At 37.7% G+C, this 23,622-nt stretch overlaps 1 protein-coding gene across 2 annotated transcripts in view; it reads left to right on the top strand.

The window, feature by feature from the left end:
• Nucleotides 1-5,218: 5,218 nt before the first annotated feature.
• The window catches only part of CFAP299 (cilia and flagella associated protein 299), a gene marked incomplete at both ends in the record, with an annotated part of 568,636 nt that continues 550,232 nt past the window's right edge, over nucleotides 5,219-23,622 (top strand). For both annotated transcript variants that reach the window (XM_084233913.1, XM_084233912.1), the window contains 2 exons: nucleotides 5,219-5,329; nucleotides 18,995-19,125. In XM_084233913.1, the coding sequence (XP_084090039.1) occupies nucleotides 5,219-5,329; nucleotides 18,995-19,125 (242 nt within the window). The remainder of the gene's footprint in view (nucleotides 5,330-18,994; nucleotides 19,126-23,622) is intronic.

The following is a 23,622-nucleotide window of genomic DNA, read 5'->3' as shown; positions in this document are numbered from 1 at the left end:
GTGAAATAGAAAGTGAGAAAACATAAGTGTGTGCAGAGGAAAAGTGACCAGGAGAATTTGATTATAGTGTGTAGGGGCCTCCCCGGTGGCTTAGTGGGTTGAGCGCCGCGCTGTGAAGCTGTCCACAGCCTCTGCAGTGCGGGTTTGATCCCCGACCGGCCAGGGAGCAACCCACATGGTGAAGCCGACCTCTCCTGCCTCGCCTGCTGCTCCCCTCAGCAGTGTCTTCCGTCTGCCTGTTCTGCTCCCCACTCTGTCTCTGGTGAATTCTCTCACCCTCCCGCGCCTCTGACTGTACCCCAGTTCTTGTATAAAAAAATCTTAAAAAAAAATTTGATTATAGTGTGTAATGGTAAGTCAGAAGCAGATTGTGGTGTGGCTTGTTAATTTCAGATACTTTATCCATGTTCTCCAAGCAAAGAAACAGCAAAGGCAGTGTTTGGAATGAAGGGCTAATCAGAACAGTAGTTTAGAAAGACTAGCAGCAGTGGGAGTGGGGGTGGGGATGACCGCTTATACCCAGGAGAGAGAGAGGGGAGTCTATAGATAAGGTCTCTAAGTAGAGGGTGCAGAGGAGAAAAAAAGGCCTAGGAGAGAACCCTGAGACTCTACAAAGATTTAAAGCCAGTTAGAGGGAGAGGGGTCATCAAAGAAGGCTGAGAAGGAACAGTTAATGGAAAACCAGCCAAACAGCCAGACAGTCAATCAACTACCCTTGTTAGTGGACAGACTGAGGAGCGCCCTGGGAACCCCAAACATGCCTGTCCTAAAGGGGTTCTGTCATCAGTGCATAAAGACATACTCTTAGTGCTTAAAACCTTGATAGAAAAGAATGTCAATATTGTTTGAAGAGAAGAGAAACAATGTAGTTAAAATAGTTTCCTCATCAAACACCCAAAGTGACCCAGCCCCCAGTGGGTAAATGTCCAGCCCAACAGGGTTGAACCAAAGCAGGGCCACCTAGGGCCGACAGCTTGCCATGAGGTCTAAGGGACTTCCTGGTGGGAACCCAGAAGAAAGGGGCAGAAGAGGCCAGGCAAGTCCAGAAGGAAAAGAGAAAAATCAAAATACAGGTCAAATAAAGGCTGGCATTGTCAGAGAGACCTCACAGGTCTCTCACCAACGTCTCTGTCTCTTTCAAGTGTCTCCTTCCATGTCTCACAAGTCCCTGTTGCAAATCCAAGGCTGAGAAGCAAGCACAGCTTCTTTTGCCATGTCTCTGCTCCACATGCCTCCTCCAGTCTCCTCCTAGTCCTCTTTCCTTCCTTACCAACTCCTTTTCCCTGTCTTTCCTAGCATCTCAGCTCCATCCTTCCTTGGGTAGGGCAGGGAACCTAAAATGTCCCCTTTCTATGGATGTCACAAGGTTATACCTTCATGGTACAGTAATGAGCTGGAGGCCAAGGGAAACATTTTTTTTTTCTCTTTTAAGTTTTATTTTCTGTAGCATTTTATGTGTTAAATATTTTCTATTTTTTTAACAATACATATATATTTTTTAAATTTTTAAACAATATTTGCTTTCCCCCACCCCCTCAGGTTGAAATTCCCCATAGAATTTCCTTCCCCAAGGCACCCGTGCACCATCACCACATTCCCCTGTTCTCCACCCTTCATCCCTCTCATCCCTCTTCCTCCTCCTCCCCTGCCCTGCAGGATGTCTCTGATTTATAATTGTCTGTTTTTGCTTTGTTGTGTTTTGTACTGTTATTTTTTTTTTAGACTGATGTCTTATTTGATTTCCCTATATTCCTGTTATTAGTGAAGCCATCCAATACTTTTCTTTTTCCTTCTGGCTTATTTTACTGAGCATCCATAATGCTGTGAATGGCATGAGTTTATCTTTTTTTGAATGCTGAGTAATATTCCATGGTATATATGTACCACATCTTCTTGATCCTGTCATCTATTTTTGGGCATTTGGGTTGCTCCAAGGGAAACAATTTTGAAAAGAAAGGAGTCATCACAGTGCCAAATGCTGCTCAGAGTCAAGTTGTTTGAGAACAGATAAGTTTATTGACCTTAATGACAAAGAGTTCATAACTGACTTTGGTTAAAATAGTTTCCAGGGAGCAGTGTGTAAACCTAGATAGGAATGTGTTGGGCAGAAAAGGCAGATTGTGGCTAATTCTTTTTTTTTTTTTAAAGATTTATTTACATATGTATACAAGAGCTGGGGTACAGGCCAGAGATGCAGGGGGTGACAGGATTCACCAGAGACAGAGTGGGGAACAGAACAGGCAGATGGACTGGAGCACACTGCTGAGGGGAGCAGCGGGAGAGTCAGGAGAGGTCTGCTGTGCCATGTGGGCTGCCCCCTGGATGGCCGGGGATCGAACCCGTGCTGTAGAGGCTGGGGATTTCTCCATAGTGCGGTGCTTAATCCCCTGCGCCACCAGGGAGGCCCCATGGCTAATTCTTTTAAGAAGCTTTGCGGTGAAGGACAGAGAGCCTACGGCTGAAGAAGTGGGTTGTGGAGGACCCAGTCTTTTTTGTCTTCACATTTGGGAATATAACATCCCTTTTGCTCTTTGACAATCCATATTCCCTTTCGCGATTCGACATTTATGTTTTCTAAAAAACAACAACCTTCATAATAATATTCTGTGTCACTAGTGAAATCTCTACTTAGCTCTACTTTTTTTTTGTGAGAAATTGGAATAATAAGTTGTGTTATTTTTATCCCTTTAAGAATTTGACCAATGCATTTAAATTAATTTGCTCTTTATAAGCTATTGTGAGTAGATTTGTCATCATGATTAAACATGATAACACATGTAAAATATTTCGAACAAGACTGGCACATGGTAAAATCTTTTTTTTTTAATAGTTTTATTTTTTTTATTATTTTTTAAAGATTTATTTATTTATTTATACAAGCACTGGGTACAGTCAGAAGCGCAGGAGGGTGAGAGAATTCACCAGAGCCAGAGCGGGGAGCAGAGCAGGTAGAAGGACCGAGGTACACTGCTGAGGGGAGCAGCGGGCGGCAGGAGAGGTCTGCGCGCCGTGCGGGACCCTCCTCCGGTGGCCGGGGAGCAGATGGGGATCGAACCGGCGCTGCAAAGGCTGCGGGCAGCTTCGCAACCCAGCGCACAACCTCTGTGCCACCGGGGAGGCCTGCATTGTAAAATCTTAATAAGTATTATCAATAAAGCAAATATTTACATTCTCTGTACACATTAAGTGGCAGAATCTTTTCTTTCTAAGCCTTTTGTGCTCAATTTGTCCAAAATGACTTATAAAGTCTCTAGATAATAAGAGAATAACAATATCTAGGTCTCTTATCATAGTTGGAATGTCATAAGTCACATGGATTTCTTCTCCATTCCTGGACAATTGAAATTTCATACCCTTTTAGATATTAGATGACATCAAATTGTTGGTGGTGGCTAATTTTAGCAGAAATACTAGTTAAGAATGTAATCTATTGCTGATACTAGGATAGTGGCTGTCATGCAGTGAACACTTGATAGTGTTGTGTGTGTGTGTGGGGGGGGTGGTGTTAGTGTCCAGAGTTTCCTTTCTTTATTGTCCTAAATTCAACATTTACCTTTTAAAAAATGCCTTTTAGAACACTTCAGAATATATTCATTAAATACAAACAAATCAGTGATATTATAAAGATCGTGTTTCCATACCTTAAAATGTGCACAATTGTTATATCCTGGTGTTTGCGATGATCTTTTTAGATTGGGAAAGTTAACTGAAAATGAAGTATCTCATATTTTCCTTAAAAATTTTTAAGCATGTCTGTTAAACTCTTTGAAATCAATTTAACAAGTAGGTAGAGAACAACTACCACAGACTCAGAGTTGTACTATGTGTTAATATCCAAGAATGATTTGTAGAATATTAAATTCCAAAATAAAAACTCCTTCCCCTCCCCAGGATTAACTGGGAAAAAGGGGACAACTGTGTCGTGAAGGAAAGATAAACCTTTTAGCAGTGAACTTAATGTAGTCTACATGAATGGTGAAACTTACATAATACTATATATAATGCTATCGTGCAATTTTACTTCAATTATTAAAAAAAAAAAGCCAAACAAAACCAAAACAAGGCAAAATAAATTCTGAAAAGTGTTGTCAGATGCCATGTAGTATTACTTCAAATTCATTTTTTAAAAGTGCACAATTTTGTTCTAAAGGACGTCGGTATTAAAAATCATTATTTTTAAGTTTTCCAGGGAACTTAACCTTTTTAAAAAGGCAACGTCCGGCCTCCCCGGTGGCGCAGCGGTTGAGCGCTGGGTTGCGAAGCTGCCCGCAGCCTCTGCTGCGCCGGTTCAATCCCCGGCTGCTCCCTGGCCACCGGAGGAGGGTCCCACATGGCGTGCAGACCTCTCCTGCCGCCCGCTGCTCCCCTCAGCAGTGTACTTCGGTCCTTCTGCCTGCTCTGCTCCCCGCTCTGTCTCTGGTGAATTCTCTCACCCTCCCGCGCTTCTGACTGTACCCAGTGCTTGTATAAATAAAAATAAATCTTAAAAAAAAAAGGCAACTTCAATAAGGTAAGATTTATCATTGTGACTTTATTGACATGCTTATTAAAATAAAATAAGACAATAAATAAATTTGAAAAGCAAGCACTTGCGGCCAAGCAAGTGCTTGGCTTTCAAAGATATTTTCATTGTGTCTCTTTCCTTTTGGGAAATTCGTAAATTTTATCTCTCATTAAAAACTAGCAATAATTTGCCTTTAAATTATAATTCGACAAATAATTTAACAGAACCATCAGTGGGTTTTGCTATTGAGATTCATGGCAAGATCATTCCACAGACTTTAGAAATACTCTCCTCGCAAAAAAATGGATACTCAGTTTGATACTCAGTTTACCTTAGAACTAACCTCGATATTTCTGTCTTACATAACATTGTTTTAGATTGAGGTCAGAAAAGCCGATCTATACAACTTTGTCTGTAATCCTGAGCAGTTTCATAATTTCAAATTATAGATTGCAATTTGCCTCTCTCCAGTGACTGCACATTTCGTGGCAGTCTGAAATCATTGATCGGTGTCAGGCTGGAACTTGGAGTGGGTAGTTTGAGACCGTGTCCCCGAGAGTTAGGAGGAAGCTTGAAACCCTGGAACCAGCCCTGGGGGCGGGATTAACGTCCGGAGCTCAACGCCGGTTCCCAACTGATTGGAAGGAACGCTGTGGTGGAACCTCCTGCCCTCGTGCGTCTGTCGCTAGGGACGCTTCGGCCGGGGCAACCGCAATGGATATGCAAGACGGCTTGCCGGCTGTGGACAATATAGTCACTCAGTTCAACACCTATGAAGACTTCCTCGACTCGCAGATCACTACGGTAGACTTGTATTACCTGGAGGTAAGGGCAGCAGCGCCGCAGGGGTCACCTCCTTCCGCGCCCTGCGTTTCTCCGGAGCCCCATCTTCTCGCCTTGGGGTGTGCGCCCCCTAGCGGCAGAACTCGCCGCATCGGGTCCCCGGGTTTCTCCACAGATGCGCCAAAGCTAGCTGAGGCGAGTCGTGGGGTCCCCTCGCCCCGGCCTGCCTTATTCGCAATAGAATTTAAGATTCTCGTGTCAACCAGGGCAGAAACGTGCGCGTGCTTTCACGTACGCTGGGGAGTCGTGAGTTTCTCTGTCTCCGTCTCATTTGCTCCTCCCGACCCACTCCCCTTCCAGAGTCCTGTGAGAAGGGTATTTGGATTCCTAAGACTCCTGCTGTCTGTAATTCATGTCTGACATCTGTTTCTCTTTCCTTTGCCAGTCTGTGTTAAAGAACGCAAGACAGTATATTTCTAGGGCGAGTGTCAACAGCACCAACCTGGTGTATGTGTTATTATGTTGGGCATATAGGTCCATAAACTTCCACACCGAGCTTTTTGATTCAGAAAGCCCTTTAATTACGGGAACCGGTACCAGTCATTGTGCAGGCATATTTCAGACTTCCTGATGCATGTTCTGACTTATGTTTATCGAGGCAATGATCACAGCTAATTTTGGTAGTAGAAATAGAAAAAAAAAAAAACTCAGTACAGCATTTAACAACTAATGGGATTAGTTGTCAACACAGAAGTTGTTTGACCTTGACACATAATTTCATCTTTCTAGAATATTCTGCTAAAAAATCCAGACTATATTTCCAACAGACTTGAAAAATAAGATTTGATGTTGTATACAGATATGTTAAAAGTTGTGAAAGTGAATATTAGGCCTTGCATCCAAGTTACTGAAATGAAGAGGAAAAACTAATGTTGCTAAGTAGTGTTTTTATCTAAATTTTTGAGTGTTTAAATAAACAAGAGTGAAGCATACACAATAAGCATCTTGATAGAATAAAATAATCTAGGAGACCAAATAAAAACACGATGAGCTTGAGTGTAATTAAGAATAGTTTGGCTTTTTAAAGCAGTGTTTTTCATGTGAGTTAGGAACTAAATCATAAATGTTGATTAGGAGTGAGAAATTAATACTTCTCTTTCATTATCAGAACTTTGAAGGTCTCCAAACTGGAAAATGGTGATTATATTTGGAGGAATGGTAAATTTACTTTTGAAAATTTTATTGGTTAGGCTTTCTTATTGTAATTTTCTGGAAAATGAAATGAAAATTTATTTGAATAATCACAGTAAGGCAACTGCATATATTTTTGTATTCAGTAATGAATAGCTCTGGGGACTGAGATTTTCAAATTCTTTCTGTGGATGAAAGCTAACTGTTCACTTAGAGACAAACAAAAATAGGAAAAAAAAAAAAAGGCCTCAGTACAGTAAAATCGAACTAATGGAATTGGTCATCAACATAGAAGTTGTTTGACCTTGATATGTAATTTAATAAGAAAAGTTTTAGTAGCATGGCTACCGTGGCAAAAACATGTTTCATAAATCATGGATCATGTTTTGTGAGATGATCCATGATCTTTATTTTTGTTCACAGTACTTGATTTTGCTTTGAATGGAACAAAATTTAAAGGAAAATGAGAGATAGCATATTAAAGTTAAAAGAGACTAGAGTTGTGTGATTTGTATTCTAATTATCTATTATTGTGTTTTTAACCAATTTGTAACTCCATTTGTTCATCTGCACATTGAAGGGATTGGCTTAGATTACATTCAGGCTTCTTCATGTTTACAAAATTGAGTTATCTGTACATCTGTCTATCCATCAAGCATCTATGTACATATCCAGCTCTCTTTAATAAAGAGCTTACTGTAGTAGAGATTGCCTCAACTGCAGGAACTTAAGAATCTATTCTAGACTTGGCCTTAGCACCTAACTTTAGTGTAGTGGTGACAGGTCAGTCTAAGTTTTATTTATTCAGCAAATGTAAGTATATATGATTTTCTAAGTATTATTTATTGTGTAGTATGTTCTTATATTGCCCAAAGTTTTCAATTAATTGCAATAAAATTAGTACCATACAAAACGACTATCCTATCTTTGCTATCATCATTCTTCTCCACCCTTATCTGTACTCCTGGACAGGGTCCTCGGTGATCATTAGCCTGGTTCTTTTGACTTTGGATTTGTTTTTAGCTGATAAGAGATCAGAGGCCTGGGAGAGAGTATTTAGAGAATTTTTCCCTGTCATCTTTCTCCTGGCTGGGGTTGGATGTGGTTACATTCCTTCGGTTTGGCTGGCTTCTTATTCCATCAGCTACAGCACTCTTTCCAGGTGCTGGCAGCACTCCCTGTTCTAGGAACTGTCTAATGGTGTGAATGAGTTCCCACTGTTACTAGCTAAGGAATGCTTCTCCTTTCTCCCATGTTGGTTTCCATAATCCTACCCATATTTTTGTAAATAGTGCTTCCATTCTGTTTAATCATCTCTTTTTTTAAAGAGAAGTTTATTTATTTATTTTTTTAAGATTTATTTATTTATTTATACAAGCACTGGGTACAGTCAGAAGCGCGGGAGGGTGAGAAAATTCACCAGAGCCAGAGCAGGGAACAGAACAGGCAGACTGAAGAAATACACTGCTGAGGGGAGCAGCGGGCATCAGAAGAGATCTGTACACCATGAGGGACCCTCACTGGTGGCCAGGGATTGAACTGGCTCTGCAGAGGCTGCAGGCAGTCTCTCAGCCCAGCGCTCAATCACTGTGCCACCAGGGGAGGCCCTAATCATCTCTTTTGAATTTGCCAAATATTTTCCTGTCAAAGCCTGACCTCTATATTAACATATAACATCTCAGAACATTAAAGCACACAGGTATTGCATGAATGTAATAACCATGTGCTCTTTATATGATACTTGATTAGGAAGGAAGGGAAACAGGAGAATCAAAAAAGATGGACACCAGTTAACCAATTGATTAGTTGGAGAGAAGTTAGTAGTTAAGGAGAATAAAAAAGGTTCTTCATTCTGTGTCCATTATGCTTTGTTCATTTTCTAGACACCTATAAAACATCAAAATCTATTTATTTATTTATTTATTTGTTTGTTTGTTTGTTTGTTTATTGTGGAAGTACTGGGGTGCAGGCCAGAGGTACAGGGGGGTGAGAGGATTCACCAGAGACAGAAAGACAAAGTGGGGAGTAAAACAGGCAGAGTTACTGAAATATACTGCTAAGGGGAGCAGCTGGTAAGAAAGGAGAGGCTTGCTGCACCATATGTGGGTTAGCTCCCTGGTCAGGCATCGAACTCAGGGCATAAAATAGATTTATAATAGCATCAACAATTAGTTTTATAGCTGCTAATCCTAATAACAATATTTGTTCTGGGAGTGAGTACCACCTAATCTAATTAAACCAATATACAAATACTTGAAAAGTTTTTTTTTTTTTTTAAAGATTTATTTGTTCATGCATACAAGAACTGAAGAACAGGCCAGAGTTGTGGGGGGTGAGAGGATTCACCAGAGACAGAGTGGGGAACAGAACAGGCAGATTGACTGAAATACTCTTCTGAGGGGAGCAGTGTGCAAGTCAGGAGAGGTCTGCTGCGCCATGTGGGTTGCTCCCTGGCCAGGGATCATACTCATGCTGCAGTGACTGTGCATTGCTTCATAGGTTGCACCTTAACCCCTTGCACCACCAGGGAGGCCCAGTACTTGAAAAGTTTTGATAATTATTGCACCCTGATTTCCCAGGTTCTTTCTTAGTTGTTCTTCCATGATAAATTAACACAGCCTTCATTTACTGACTGCCTGTGACTACTAAGAAGTAAAAGTTCTATTGAATGCTTTTCCCAGGTCAAGAAACAAAGGGTGTTCTGAGAATTATTTTTAGGTTTCAATGACTAATGGATCCCAATCATTGTTAAATAATTTAGAGATTAACAATATGGAAGTTTTAGTTAGAGATTATCTTCCCATTGTTTAGAAAATGGAAATAAGTCATATAAATTAAATCTTTTGGACATCTAGGCATAAATAGCAAGTGATTTATAAGGTAGGACAAATGAAGTTGCCACCAATTTTTTCTAACAATGCTTTATGCTAAAATAAGTAGGAATCACTTATTTAAGATGTTTAAAGGAAGAAAATGTGAGCCAAAGATTGTATATAAAACAAATCTGACTTTTTGATATAAGGGGCAGAGATTGTTATCAACATGCATGAACTCAGTTTCATCATGGGTCTTTCCTAAGTTATGTGTTAGTGAATGAGCTTCAGGCAATCAAAATGACTAAGATGATATCCAAGTAAGGATTGGCAATATTGACCACCTATAGCTGGTAATGTCACAAAATGAGGAATAAACTTAACAAAAGAGATGAAGAACTTATACAAAGAAAACTATAAGAGATTGTTAAAAGAAATAGAAGAAGACTCAATGAAATAGCAAGATAATTTCCTTCCAATCATGAATGGGCAGAATTAACACTGTCAATGGACATGCTACCTAAAACATTATATAGATTTAATGCAATCTCTATAAAAGTTTCAGTCACACTCTTCAGAGAAATAGAACAAACACTGTTGAAATTTACATGAAGCCACAAAAGACCCTGAATAGAAAAAGTGATCCTGACAAAAAAGAGGAAGAATTGGGGCCTCCCCCGTGGCACAGCGGTTGAGCCCTGGGTTGTGAAGCTGCCCGCGGCCTCTGCAGCGCGGGTTCGATCCCCGGCTGCTCCCCGACCACCGGAGGAGGGTCCCGCATGGTGCGCAGACCTCTCCTGCCGCCCGCTGCTCCCCTCAGCAGTGTACTTCGGTCCTTCTGCCTGCTCTGCTCCCCGCTCTGGCTCTGGTGAATTCTCTCACCCTTCCGTGCTTCTGACTGTACCCAGTGCATGTATAAACAAAACAAACAAACAAACAAACAAATAAATAAAACATGCCTCTATAAAAAAAATTTAAAAAAAAAATAAAAAAAAATAAAATAAAAATAAAAAATAATAATAAAAAAATAAAAATAAAAATTAAATAAAAAAATAAAAAAATAAAATAAAACAAAAAAATTAAAAATAATAAAAAAAGAGGAAGAATGGAGGTATCACACTTCCAGACTTCAAGCTACACTACCAAGCTACAATAATCAAAATAGCTTAGAACAATGGAATAGAATAGAGAGCCCAGAAATAAATCTACACCTATATGGAGAGTTAATTTATGACAAAGCAGCCAAGAATATACACTGGAGCAAGGGGCAGTTTCTTCAATAAGTTCTTTTGGGGCAACTGGATAGCTGCATGCAAAAGAATGAAATTTGATGACTATCTCACACCATATAAAAAAATCAACTCAAAATGAGACTTAAGGAACTGAAATCATAAAATATATAGAAGAAAACAGACAAAATTTCCTGACATTTGCTTCAGATATATCTTTGTGGATTTGTCTCTAGCAGCAAGGAAAATAACAGAGAATATAAATAATAAAGACTATATCGAGCTAAAAAGTGTCTGGACAGCAAAACAAATCACAATTAATGAAAAGACACCATACTAAGTGGGAGGAATATTGACTCACCATACATCTGGCAAGAGGCAGATATCCAAAGTTTATAAAGAACTCAGACAATTCAACAAAAAGAAAACAACCCAATCAAAAAAGGGCAGAAGAACTAAGCAGGCACTTCTCTAAAGGAGACACACAGATGGCCAACACACACATAAAAAATGTTCATCATCACTATTGTCAGGGAAATGCAAATCAAAATCACCACGAGAAACTACCTAATTCTTTTGGGAATGGTCCACATGAAAAGACCAGAAACAACAAATGCTGACGAGGATATGGAGAAAAGGGGACTCTTGTATACTGTTGGCGGGAATGTAGACTGGTCCAGCCTTGATGGAAAACAGTATGGAGTTTTCGCAACACATTAAAAATGTATCTGCCACATGACCCAACAATTCTACTAGATATCTATCTGAAGAATACAAAAACACTAATTGGAAAGGAAACATGAACTTCCATGTTTATTATAACACTGTTTATAATAGCTAAACTATGGAAACCACCAAAGTACTCAAATACACATCCATGAGTGGATCAAGAAAATGTGCTATGTATTATACATAATGGACTACTAAACTATCAAAAGATAAAGTATTGTCATTTCTGGGAACATGGATAGGACTGGGGAGGAATATGCTTAACAAAGTAAGTCAGAAGAAGAAAGAAAAATACTGGATGGTGTCACTTACCTGTGGTATATAGAGAAACTAAAGAAAGAGTCAGATAAAGCCAAACTAAGAGATCCTGGCATGCTGACTATACTAGTGTGCCTACCAGAGGGAGAGGGGGAGAAGCAAATGGATGGTGGGAGGAAGCAAATGGATGATGGTGGAGTACTATGGGTATTTTGGTGGTGGGGATGCTGTGGTAACAACACCTGAAGTTCCTATACTTATAAAACATAAACAGTGTAGTAAATCAGTTACTTCATTAAAAAAAATCAATGTTTTTAACTTATCAGTGAGAGTTGGTTTGATTTAGACTTTGCAAAGTATTCCAATAGTGAGTCCTGGAAGAATATGAAGTAGTATCTTTAAACTTCTTTGGAAATTTTCTATTACACCTAGTTGTCTGTTCCTGATTGGAGTAGATATTCTCTCTTTGACCCTTGATATCTGCATTTTGTTCCTTTTTCAACTTGTTCTGTGCTCTTGCCTCCAAGAAGTTGACTTCTGCTGACTGCTTCAACTGGATTCCCTTTGTGTCTGGCCACTTGGGTTCAGCCTTTAGAGGTACCAGGAAGAAATTAGAAGCCAGGAGGAGAAATAACATGGCCATTTTCTCTTCATACTGCTTACATACTGTCCTGCAAGGTAACAATAGATATTTTCTTCCATCAATCTACAACTGTGGGTCTAGTAGCTCAGTCCTATAGCTATCTCCCTGGGTTCTATTAACTGCTCCTGCCCCTTCCCTCTTTTGGACTAAGTTAATCGCTTTCTGCTGTTGTTAGCTTCAGGGTGCTTCATTACCCCACTTGGATTTCTCTTAACCCTGTCTATATATTTTGTAATTAAGTCAGTCCTTCAGTTACCTTCAATTACTCTATTCAAATGTGTTTTCTATTTCCTGCCTGAACTCTGACTAATAAACCAAATAACCTAACATTCAAATAGGAATGCAAAATAAAGACTTTGTTTTTGAAAATCAAGGACTCATAAAACCATCTATAGATCTATTTTGAATTCATAACTTGAGTAAATGCTTTATATGGACTTTTAGGCTATTGCTGTGAAGTTATATATAATTTTCTTTATATCTATTGTTATGGCTTCTTTCTGATTTCTAAAATTGTGTATTTTTTCCCTACCATCAATCTTAACAAATGTTATCCATTTTATTGGATTTTTAAATAATAATCTCTTGACTTTCTTTGAGCAATCAAACTTAAGGGATTTGCATATTTTAATTACCATTTTATTCACTTTTGCTGTTGATTTATTAATCATTATCTTTCATATTATTTATATCTATTTTGTTCTTTCCCTAATTTATTTAGTTGAATAGAGTTTTTTTCTAATTTTATTTTTCTAGCAAATGCATTAATGTGATTTTTCCTTTTTATTAAGGTTTCATATGTGATTTCTTTACCAAAATTTTAAGCTTTGTGTGACAAAATGTATCATAAATTAATCAAAAGACAAATATTTGAAAAGTTTAGACTATAAGCACTTGCTATTTTATATTGAAACCCTATGAATCAATAACAAATAGATAAAATCTAACATACAAATGATACAAACAGGCAATTCTCACATGGACATAAAAATAATTATTCAATGAAAAGTTGCATATGTATGACAGCATGTTTATGAAAATAATGTTTTTTAAGAATTATAAAACTATACCAAATATTTTCCCCTTTCATTATGGAAGTAGCCCTATGTAATTAATCTATTGTCATGTAACTCACCAATCCCAAGTTCTTAGCTCCTCATTTTCAATTACCAATGTCTTCAGCACACAGAAAAGCAACCAACCCCATTATATAATTCTTATTGTCACTTAATTTCCTCTGGCAGTAAACACGTGATTACCCAAAACCTTGTCTTCCTTATGTTTAATTTTTGCCTCTGCATTCCCTGGACTACTGTGTATTCTTTACCCCTGTAAATAGGGCTAGTAAAATCAGAGAACCAATTCCAGTAACCCAGAACAAACTGCTTAAATTTCTGTTGATCTGGAACCATTACCAGTAGCTAATTGTGAATCATTGCGGGTTTAATCAGAGATACAGAAAATACACACACACATAATTATACATATATGTAAATATATCACACATGTAATACACATGCATACACATGTGTATCTTCATATGTATATGTACATGTGTGTTTGGAGATTTTGGTAAGGAAATCACATGAAACTTTAATAAAAAGGAAAAAATACATTAATACATTTACTAGAAAAATAAAATTAGAAAAAACTATTCAATTAAATAAATTAGGGAAAGAAAAAATCATATATAATTTTTAATAGATATTTGACTTTACACAATTAATAGAAATGTTTAAACAGTGTATGAAAGCCTGTTTCTTTGGTGTCCAGTGCTAGAGCCTGAAGTCATTAAAACTGAGTGCCAGAAAAGAAAGGAACATGGGAGAGGGGGACAAAAGGGCAAAATGAGACCTGCAAGGATGAGCTAGAATTCACTAAGATGAACTGGAACTTGCATCAGATTCTCACCTCTTCCACACCTCAACTTTGATGACAGGGTTATCTGTTGGAGAAGCTAACACATTTAATCACAGAGATAAATATGAAGAAGTTGAAGGAGAAGATCCTACAAGAAATTAAATCTAGTGCAAATACCTTCTGTGGCCCAACTAAACCCAAACTAACAAAGGAAGGAAAATTATAGGAAACTAAGTTCTAGCTTAGTTAAATTCAGGGAATATAAATTCACTTCAGCTGCGATGTTTTAATTGTTCACAAGAAGACTATATTCATGCCTGACTTATACAGTTAAAAATTAATAAAAGAAAAAGATGAATTTTCTTAAACCATTTTATAGGATGTGCAATCCTAACATCAATTCAGAAAAAGATAGCACAAAGTACAAAGCTGAAGACAGACTTACTTTTCTTATGAATTGGATGAATAGAAATGTAAAATGAATCTAGAGCTATCTTTAGAAATAAGAGATCCAAGTTAAGAGCAGTGTGATTCATCATAAGAATGCAAGAGTGAACTCATGACATTAACAAATTAAAAAAGAAAGTATATGGAAATCTCTATAGATGCAAAAAAAAAAAAACCCAACAAAAAACCAAAACTAAAGGATAAAATCGTAAACTCCCAACTTGATAGAGTAGATAGCAAACACATAAAGGTAAACTTCATGTTCAGTGGTTAAGCAGTTGAAAGTTTATTCTTAGAATCAGAAATGTGACAAAAATACTTGTCATTACTCACATATCTGTTGTCTGGTTAATTCAAAGAAAAATTTCACACATATTGGAAGGGGTAAGAATATTGTTTATAAACAACATATTTATCTACTGTGAAAATGCAAGATCAATTAAATGGAACCTTCTTGGAAAAATCAGTGAATTAAGTAAAGAAATCTAAGATTGAGCTACTATACCTGTTCTTGAACAACAAAAACATAACAATAGAGGCCAGGATGATATCAGAGGAAGTTTGTTGCTTTGTTCTCAAGAGCATCATCTAAGTTAACCAGATGGACACTACACTTAGAGAATTCCATGACCGCGAGCGAAACTGGATTACCTCTTAGACATCAGAGACCAGTACAGACTGAACCATAAGGGACACAGAGGAGATCTATGCGTCATTGCACAAGAGGCAGAAGGAGAGAAATGCCTGGATACTGTGGTCCAGGAAGGGAGGCTGCCTTATGGTGTACTGCTTGGCTAGTGGCTCTGGGCAGGGGAGAGTTAAACAGTGTGGAGGCCAATAGCCTGTGTGAAGGGAAATATGTGCCTAGAAACTGGGGTGCTCACCACAGTCTAGATTCCCAATGCAAAGTAGAAGGGAAGGGTGGTGGTGTGCACCCCTGTTCTCCCACCCTCAGGGCTGGAACTGACCTTGTGAGGCTCACTGACAACTGTAGGAAGTCGACTTTAGAATCTCAGATATGGCACTATAGAGAGGAGGGATATCAGCTGTTCCCAAAACAAGCCAGACCCACTCCCAGCAGATCCACACCAGTGGGCAGACTCCTTCAGGCTCCTACTCCTGACTCAGCACCTGCAAGTTCAGGTCTCTGGACCTGGGAAAGCTGGAAAAGCCTAAAAATATAAAACACAAAATCATAACACTCTCAGCTTAGAAAAGTAGTAGTAGTTCAACTACATGACATGCACATCAAAGACATCTTTATAGACACATCACCCAAAGCAGTGACAGTGAAGGCAAAAATAAACAGCTGGGACTACATCAAATTAAAGAGCTTCTGCACAGCAAAAGAGACAATAACCAAAACAAAGAGAAACCCCACCGACTGAGAAAACATTTTTGCACACAACACTAATGATAAAGGACTGATCACAAAAATCTACAAAGAGCTGATGAGACTCAACAAAAACAAAGAAAATAATCCAGTCCAAAAATGGGCAGAAGAGCTAAAAAGAAACTTCTCTGAAGAGGAAATGCAAATGGCCAACAGGCATATGAAAAAATGTTCAACATCACTTGTAATCAGGGAAATGCAAATCAAAACTACCATGAGATACCATCTTACCCCAGTGAGAATGGCACATATTAAAAAAACTAGCAACAACAATTGTTGGCGAGGGTGTGGAGAAAAAGGAACTCTACTGCACTGTTGGTGGGAGTGCAAACTGGTCCACCCACTATGGAGAGCTGTGTGGAGATTTCTGGACCTACTAAACATAGAGCTTCCATATGATCCAGCAATTCCACTTCTAGGTATTTACCCAAAGGACACAGAAACATCAATTCCAAAGAGCACCTGCACCCCTATGTTTATAGCAGCACTGTTTACAATAGCTAAGCTTTGGAAACAACCCAAATGCCCAAAAATAGATGACTGGATCAAGAAGATGTGGTACATATATACCATGGAATATTACTGAGCATTCAACATGGATGGCGCTGGAAGGGATCATGCTCAGCAAAATAAGCCAGAAAGAAAAAGAAAAATGCCGGATGGTCTCATTCATAGCAGGAATCTAGGAAACTTAAATAAGGGACCAGGAAAAAGAATAACTATAAGAAAGAAAATATCAAAATCAACAAACTATGAACCAGAGACACTCTATGGGGGGTGGGGGGCAGGGAAAGGAGGTATTGGGGTCAAAATAAGGGGGTTGTAATTGTATGGGGAATATAAAAATAAAATTTAAATTAAAAAAAAGAAATAAAAAAGAAAAGTAGTAGTCGTTCAAACCTGATGGAGAACAGTAAGGAGGTTTCTCAAAAGATTAAAAATTTGTCTGCCACATGACCCAGCACTTCCACTCCTAGATACCTACCCAAAGAACTTGAAAACACTAATTCAAATGGAAACTTGCACTCCCATGTGCTTTGCAGCACTGTTTACAATAATTAAACTGCGGAAACAATCTGGGTGTCCAAAATCAGGTGAGTGGATCAAGAAGAGAAATGCTACTCAGCTGTCAGATGAAGTCTTTTGTAACAAGGATGGGATTATGCTAAATGAAATAAATCAGAGGGAGAAAGACGAGCACCAGGTGATGTCATTTGTAGATGGGATATAAATAAACCAGACAATGGGTCAGATAAAGCCAAACTCCAAAACTAGCCCTTAAAAATGACTATAGAACTGAGGCATCCAGAGCAGGGAGAAATAGTGGAGAGGGGCGAGGACAAAGTGAGGGTGGAGCATGGTGGACTATGGTGGTGGACAGTACATGCTCATGCTATGGTAACAACATCATCTGAAGGGGGGAATTCTATAGTTCCAAATGATAAACTATGATGTAAAGCAGCATTACTTCAATAGAAAATATTTATTAAAAAAATAAAGTGGAGGGATGACCTTTGATTTCACCCAATTAGGACATGGTAATGTTAGGTCCCCAAGTTCAAATTCATACTTGTTTTCTCAGTGGATCTTGTCATTTATTTCAACGTACATTAGTGTACATGGGTTCAGAATTATCCAAATTATTTTGTGTTACCCAGGTAAACAGAAATGCACAGTTCAACTCCACATACAAAATTAGTGCTATAACTTATGAATAATCTTTTTTTATGTAAAATATTATGTTTACCCCAAGGAATTTATATTCTCAAAGAACCTCACATTTTTACAGAGTTTACCTGAAAGTTCTCTTAAACTCACTTTTAGTAATAGATTTAGAAAATTTATGCTCACATCGTGTCTTATAAAACAAATCTAAAATCTGCATTGCTTTTTCTATTAAATATTAATTCCACTAGGTGGAGGCATTTGCTTAGTTTTGTGGTTCAGATTAAAGAGGCTAGGGATGGAGAAAATTATTATGCAGGGAAAAAAGTCAGAAAGAAGGCAAATAACCCCCAAAACTAGTGCTTTACATTTTATTAGCATGGCAATTGTAGCCACATTGCTATACAGAGTTCAGCATTTGCTTTGAATGTTTAACAAAGGGAAGTAGTATGCTTTCTATGTTGACAGTCTAATTCTTTTCATTTTATTTGTTTGAACTTTAAAATAACCACTTTGGGTGAAATAGATTATTAGCCATGCATCTTAAGTTTTCTCATTTAATCATTTAGATAGTTCTTGCATTTAACAGTGATGTGTTAAGTCAGGGTTAACAGCATTCCATATATATATATATATATAAATATATATATATTTATTATATTTCAGACATGTCCTATTTAGATGAAAATATAACGATCATTGTTAATACATAAATATTTTATGTGATACTTTAGTTTATATCCTAGTAACTTCATGTAAAGTAGCACCTTTTCAAATTACAGAGAAGTAATATTTTTCTTGAATATGCAATACAGGTGACAAAATGTGTAAGTCCTTAAATAACTGAAATACATAAGGACTACGGAATTGTGTGGAAACTTTTTCAATTTGAAGCTTTTTGTGGTCACCTTGCTATTTTTATTGGGACCAACGTTGCATGGAAACAATATCTTTTTAGTTAAACAGGAAATTCATCTGCTCTTTATTTTGTATTTGAAGTTATAATGCCATGTCATCAGTTACTAGACTTCAAGGATACAAGTCTCTGAAATGTTGAACTTTCAGAAAGCAACCTACTTTTCTTTTTGTGCTGTTGGTTTTTAAAAATCTTTCTTGTTTGAGTTCTATTGTCTCTAGTTTTATTGTTTTAAAGATACTCTATTAATTAGCCACAGCTGTTCCCATAAATTGATTAAAAACACAATAGACTTTTGTCCTCTAATCCCTTGAGAAAATTTAGTGATTGATGCTATTTCTTTTTTTTTTTTTCTCCTCCTCACATGTGTGGGAAAAAGATGACAAATCAAGTATGTATAAAAGTATTGTTAGAGAGAATTCTAGTTTTTCACATCTAATAGCTCTTCTCTCGTTTTTTAATAAATTTGAGTTTTCATTTTGAACAATGACTGACTCACTGTGCACTGGATGAAATCAGGTGTCTTATTCATTCACAAATGTAACAATTGATCTTTTCTTTAGGATGAAGTCCTGGCCCGCCAGTTGGTGGAGCTCGGCTACCGGGGGACTGGAGAGGTGATTAAAAGGGAGGATTTTGAAGCAAGGAAGAAATCTATTGAGATTGCAAGGCTGGCTGAAAGGACTCAGAAAAAGTAGGTGTCCATGTTCCTAAATCTAGACAGTACAGTTCACTCTAGATTGTCTGGAAAAGTCCAGGTTTTTGGTTGTATTTTGGAAACATTGAAGGTTGTAGAACTTGGAATATCCCAAGTGTGTATTCTGCAGATCAGGAGCTGGTGGAACAGTGATGTGCATGTAAGAAAGCCACACACACCTTTGAGCTACTAATTTAAGAAATATAAATACCAAAAATATGGCCATAGTACAAATAAAGTTCTATTACAAAGTAATTTGTTCTTATTGGACTTACATATTTTTATGCTACAAATCAAGTGACTTAGAATTCTTTTTTTCCCCTTTATTGAGCTAACATTGGTTTACAACAGTTTATATGATTTAAGGGAATAAGTACTACTCCCCAGTGAATGTCATCACACCACCCCCACCACCCAAGCACTCATAGTGACTTGAATTCTGGGTACATTTGAGGCCTGTTAATCTGTGGCATCATTTGTCTATTCACATTTATGTTCTCACATATTTGTAGACATTAATTCATTCAACTGTGCTAATGATCACTTTATATTAATGTTACTAACATATGGCTATTAGAATAAGAATTTAATAAAATATATTGAACACATTATGAAAGAGATATACACCTAAAGTGAACTATATTAAACTGAGACAATTTGAAAAAGCCTTGACAAAGTAGTTCTCTATTTACTTTTTGAAAATGAAAGCTAAAGTTGTAAATGTTGGAGAAGATAATTACTTAGAGACTGGTATAGTATTCTTACATAACATTAAAAAATACTGAGTAACTTTTTAAAATAAATTTTTTAATAAAGATTTTATTTATTTATACAAGAACTGGGGTATAGGTCAGAGGCGTGGGAGGGTGAGAGAATTCACCAGAGACAGAGAGGAGAACAGAACAGGCAGAAGAACTAAAATACACAGCTGAAGGGAGCAGCAGGTGAAACAGGAGGTCTGCCGCCCCATGTGGGTATCTCCCTGGCCAGTTGGGGATCGAACCCATGCTGCAGAGGCTGTGGACAGCCTCACAGTGTGGCACTCAACCCGCAACCCAGTAATTAATAATGGAAATCTCCCTTGTATTATAAAACATATCATTTGGTAGTGGAATGTGACTTGGTCTGGGAATTTGAAATTTTAATTCATTGTTCTAGTGGTTATTTTGTTTCAGAATCACAGAATATTAGAATTTAATGTCCTGACATTTGGTAATGTATTAGTTTTCTATTGTTGACATGAAAGATGACATAGTGGCTTAAAACAATACAAAGGTATTATTCACAGTTCCGGAGGTGAGAATTTGGAGTATATCACAAGGTTGAAATCCTGGTGCTTACTGAAGTGAGTTCTTCAGATTCTGAGGAAATTCTGCCTCCAACATGAATTTGTTGCCAGCTAAATTCAAGTCCATGTGATTATAGGACTGACTCCCCATTTCCAGATGGGCTGACATTTGGGGACTGATTTTATCTCCTACAGGATGTCTGTATTGTTTCTTGTGCTTTCCATGTGGCCCTCTCCAGCAGTATTGGGTCAAGATGTTCTCAACCTTCAAATCTTCCTGATTTTTCCTGCAGCATCTTTCCTGATTTCAGCCAGAGAAAGATCTCTCCATCTCTGTTTAAGGGCTCGTGAGATGATGAGTCCATCTGGATAATGCAGTACAGTCTTCCTATTTTAAAGTCTATAATCTTTTGCCCTATAATTAAACATTTACAGTTTATAGTGATTTGGGCATTGGTATCCTTGGGAGACATTCTCCTTAACATGGCTAATGTATATAAAACCTTAACAATTATTGAACACAGTTCTGAGCTCTCAGAACTGTGTTCTCAGAACTCAGTTACATCTGAGTTCTATTCTTAGAAAACTGAGATGATGAACAGTTTCCTTCTGAGGAACGTCTCTTTCTGAGTATCAGAAATGTTTGTCAGTTGGGGCAGAAGTGAAAAAAAATTTGGTGAATCTCTGCTAGAAATTTACGTATATTGATATTTTATTGGAGACATAAGCCACATCATAGCAAGAGGAGTTGGTCATGTTTAAAGTATAAGTTCCACATGTGCATGTGTCCATTTCGTTTCTGAGGATCAAATAGATATTTACTCCAAGCAACAGCCACTTCAACTGACCAGAGCTGGAAATCATCAGGCTACTTAAGTGACAGCGATGGGAAGCTAAATCCTACCCAGAACTGCTCTTCATCTGTAGATCTTTGCTGACTGTCTTTATCATGGGTTGGGTCCCCTGTGTGCCTCTTGCCCCTTGTGGGAGTCGACCCTCTCTTCTCCCTCAGGTTCATTGTAGTGCTATTGGCAGAAGAGCCAGCAGAGGGTGCCCTAGAGCCAAATAAGGTCCATGTATTTACTGGAGGATCACTTTGAAAATGATCACATGAATAACTGCCTGCTAACTGGAATAACTTAAAAACACTTGATTCTACTATCAGATTATATTACATTAACTTGTCTAATGTCCTGGTAAGCTGCCCCAAGTAAAGCACAACCCTCTGATTTTGATATTAGAGCACCCATTTCAGGAAGTACTGGCACCTAAGAATAGTTTCATAGGAAAAGAGTCTGGGTAGACAACAGTCAAAGATATCGGGAGAAAGCATTTTGATGGAGGGGATACTCTGATAAGTGTTTTCTAGAAGAAGGCAAAAGTGAAAAAATTATTTTGGGCTTTTATTCAGTTGTTCGCAATTGCTCATGGACAGCCACACTGCATTAAGCATCATGCGATGGTGCATTAGACACTATAAGCTAGCTGCTGACATAAGACTTAGTCCCCACGCTCAAAAAACTTGATGTTTAGATAAATGGAAGACAATTACATACTGGTGGGATTAGAAAATGAAAAATAGTTTGGCATTTTTTTCAAAAAGTTAAACACATAACCCAACAATTGTACTCCTAAGTATATCTTCAAGGGAATTGAAAACAAAGGTCAACTTAAAAATCTGTACCCCAGTGCTCATAACAGCATTTTTCATAGCAGGCGAAAAGTAGAAACAACTCACATGTCCATCAACTGGTAAATTATTATTTTTTTTAAATATGGAATGTAAATGGAAGTACTGTTACTTACTTCTGTACAGATAAACCTTGAAAACATTAGGCCATATCAAAGAAGCCAGCCACTAAAAGATTATTCAGTGTATAGTTCCACTTACATAAAATACCCACATTAGCTAAATCCACAGAAAGAGAAAGTAGATTTGTAATTGCCAAGGACTGGAAGGAAAGATGAATAGTGAGTGACTGCTAATAGGTATGAATTTTCTTTTGGAGTGATAAAATTTTCTGGAATTAAATTTTGGTGGCAATTGCCCAACTTTGTAAATATAATAAAATCCACTGAGTTGTATACCTAAAAAAATTGAATTTTATGGTGAATTATAGTCCAATAAAAAGCTTAATTGCCACAAAAGATAATGTATATTATAACAGGTGATGTGGTAACACCCTGAAGTAGTGCTAAGTCAAGATTTGCGGGGTGTGAAGAACATCTTAAGGAACTACTGCTAAATTAATTCTTAAAACTTAACTAGGAGTTAACCAAGCAAAGAGGGTATGAAAATGGGAATATCTACATTGCTTCCACTGTATGATAGGCTCCCCTTCTTCACAAATCATTTTCTGTAACTCTTTGTTAATTTGTTCCTTTTGCATTCTTAAGACATATTTTTACCCTAAATATGTGCTGTCTCGAGGCTGCTCATTTCAACATATACTGGGTTGGTGGTGGTGGCAGGTGAGTTCTGCATTCTCCTAGTCCCTCAGTCTTTGGTTTAAAATCATCTTTGCTTCACTACCATGTAAATGTCATCTTTTACTTCTACTCCACTGAGATTTATGTCGCCACAATGCAGAGACTGTTCAGGTTGGAAAGAAGGGATAAATGTTGTGTAGCTGGTAGAACCTTTGTGAAGATAGAGTATTCTTTCTTTTAGGGGCTGGCCATGGCATTTACTGACATAGCTCCTGTAATAAGCTCCATGAATTTCCAATTGAGCCAAGAAGTTCATTTGATTTCCATGGGTGATGGAAATACTATTTGTGACACAGGTTGAATATTGAGTTCTGAGTATATAGTTAGTGATTATAAATGAGCTATCCCATCAGCTTAATGCTCCTATTTGAGCTTGTAAGATCATCAGCCTCCACATTTTGGGTCAGCTTATCTTTTTAGACAATGAATTAGCTGTTAAAACCGGTTCTGGGGTAATGACCTGATTTTACTGAAAAATATTATCTGAAACACAGATAGATGGAATAAGTGGTAGCTCTGGATGGAGGTGGTTATTTTGCTGGTTGGCTATTGCCATCTTCTTGAGAGATTTTCTGATGAGCCTTTGAAAGGGTTTCTGGTACTAGCCTGACAGGAGTCTCAGATGCTGAATGTATAGCTCTGATCACTTTTGCATAATGAAGAAGATATCGCTGGTGATTTAGGAGAAAGTTCTTATATCCTTTTATCATCACATA

Source organism: Talpa europaea (genome assembly GCF_964194135.1).
Source record: "Talpa europaea genome assembly, chromosome: 5".
Classification (NCBI taxonomy): domain Eukaryota; kingdom Metazoa; phylum Chordata; class Mammalia; order Eulipotyphla; family Talpidae; genus Talpa; species Talpa europaea.
Note: the sequence above shows the minus strand (reverse complement) of the source record. Positions and strands in the feature narration are given on the sequence as shown.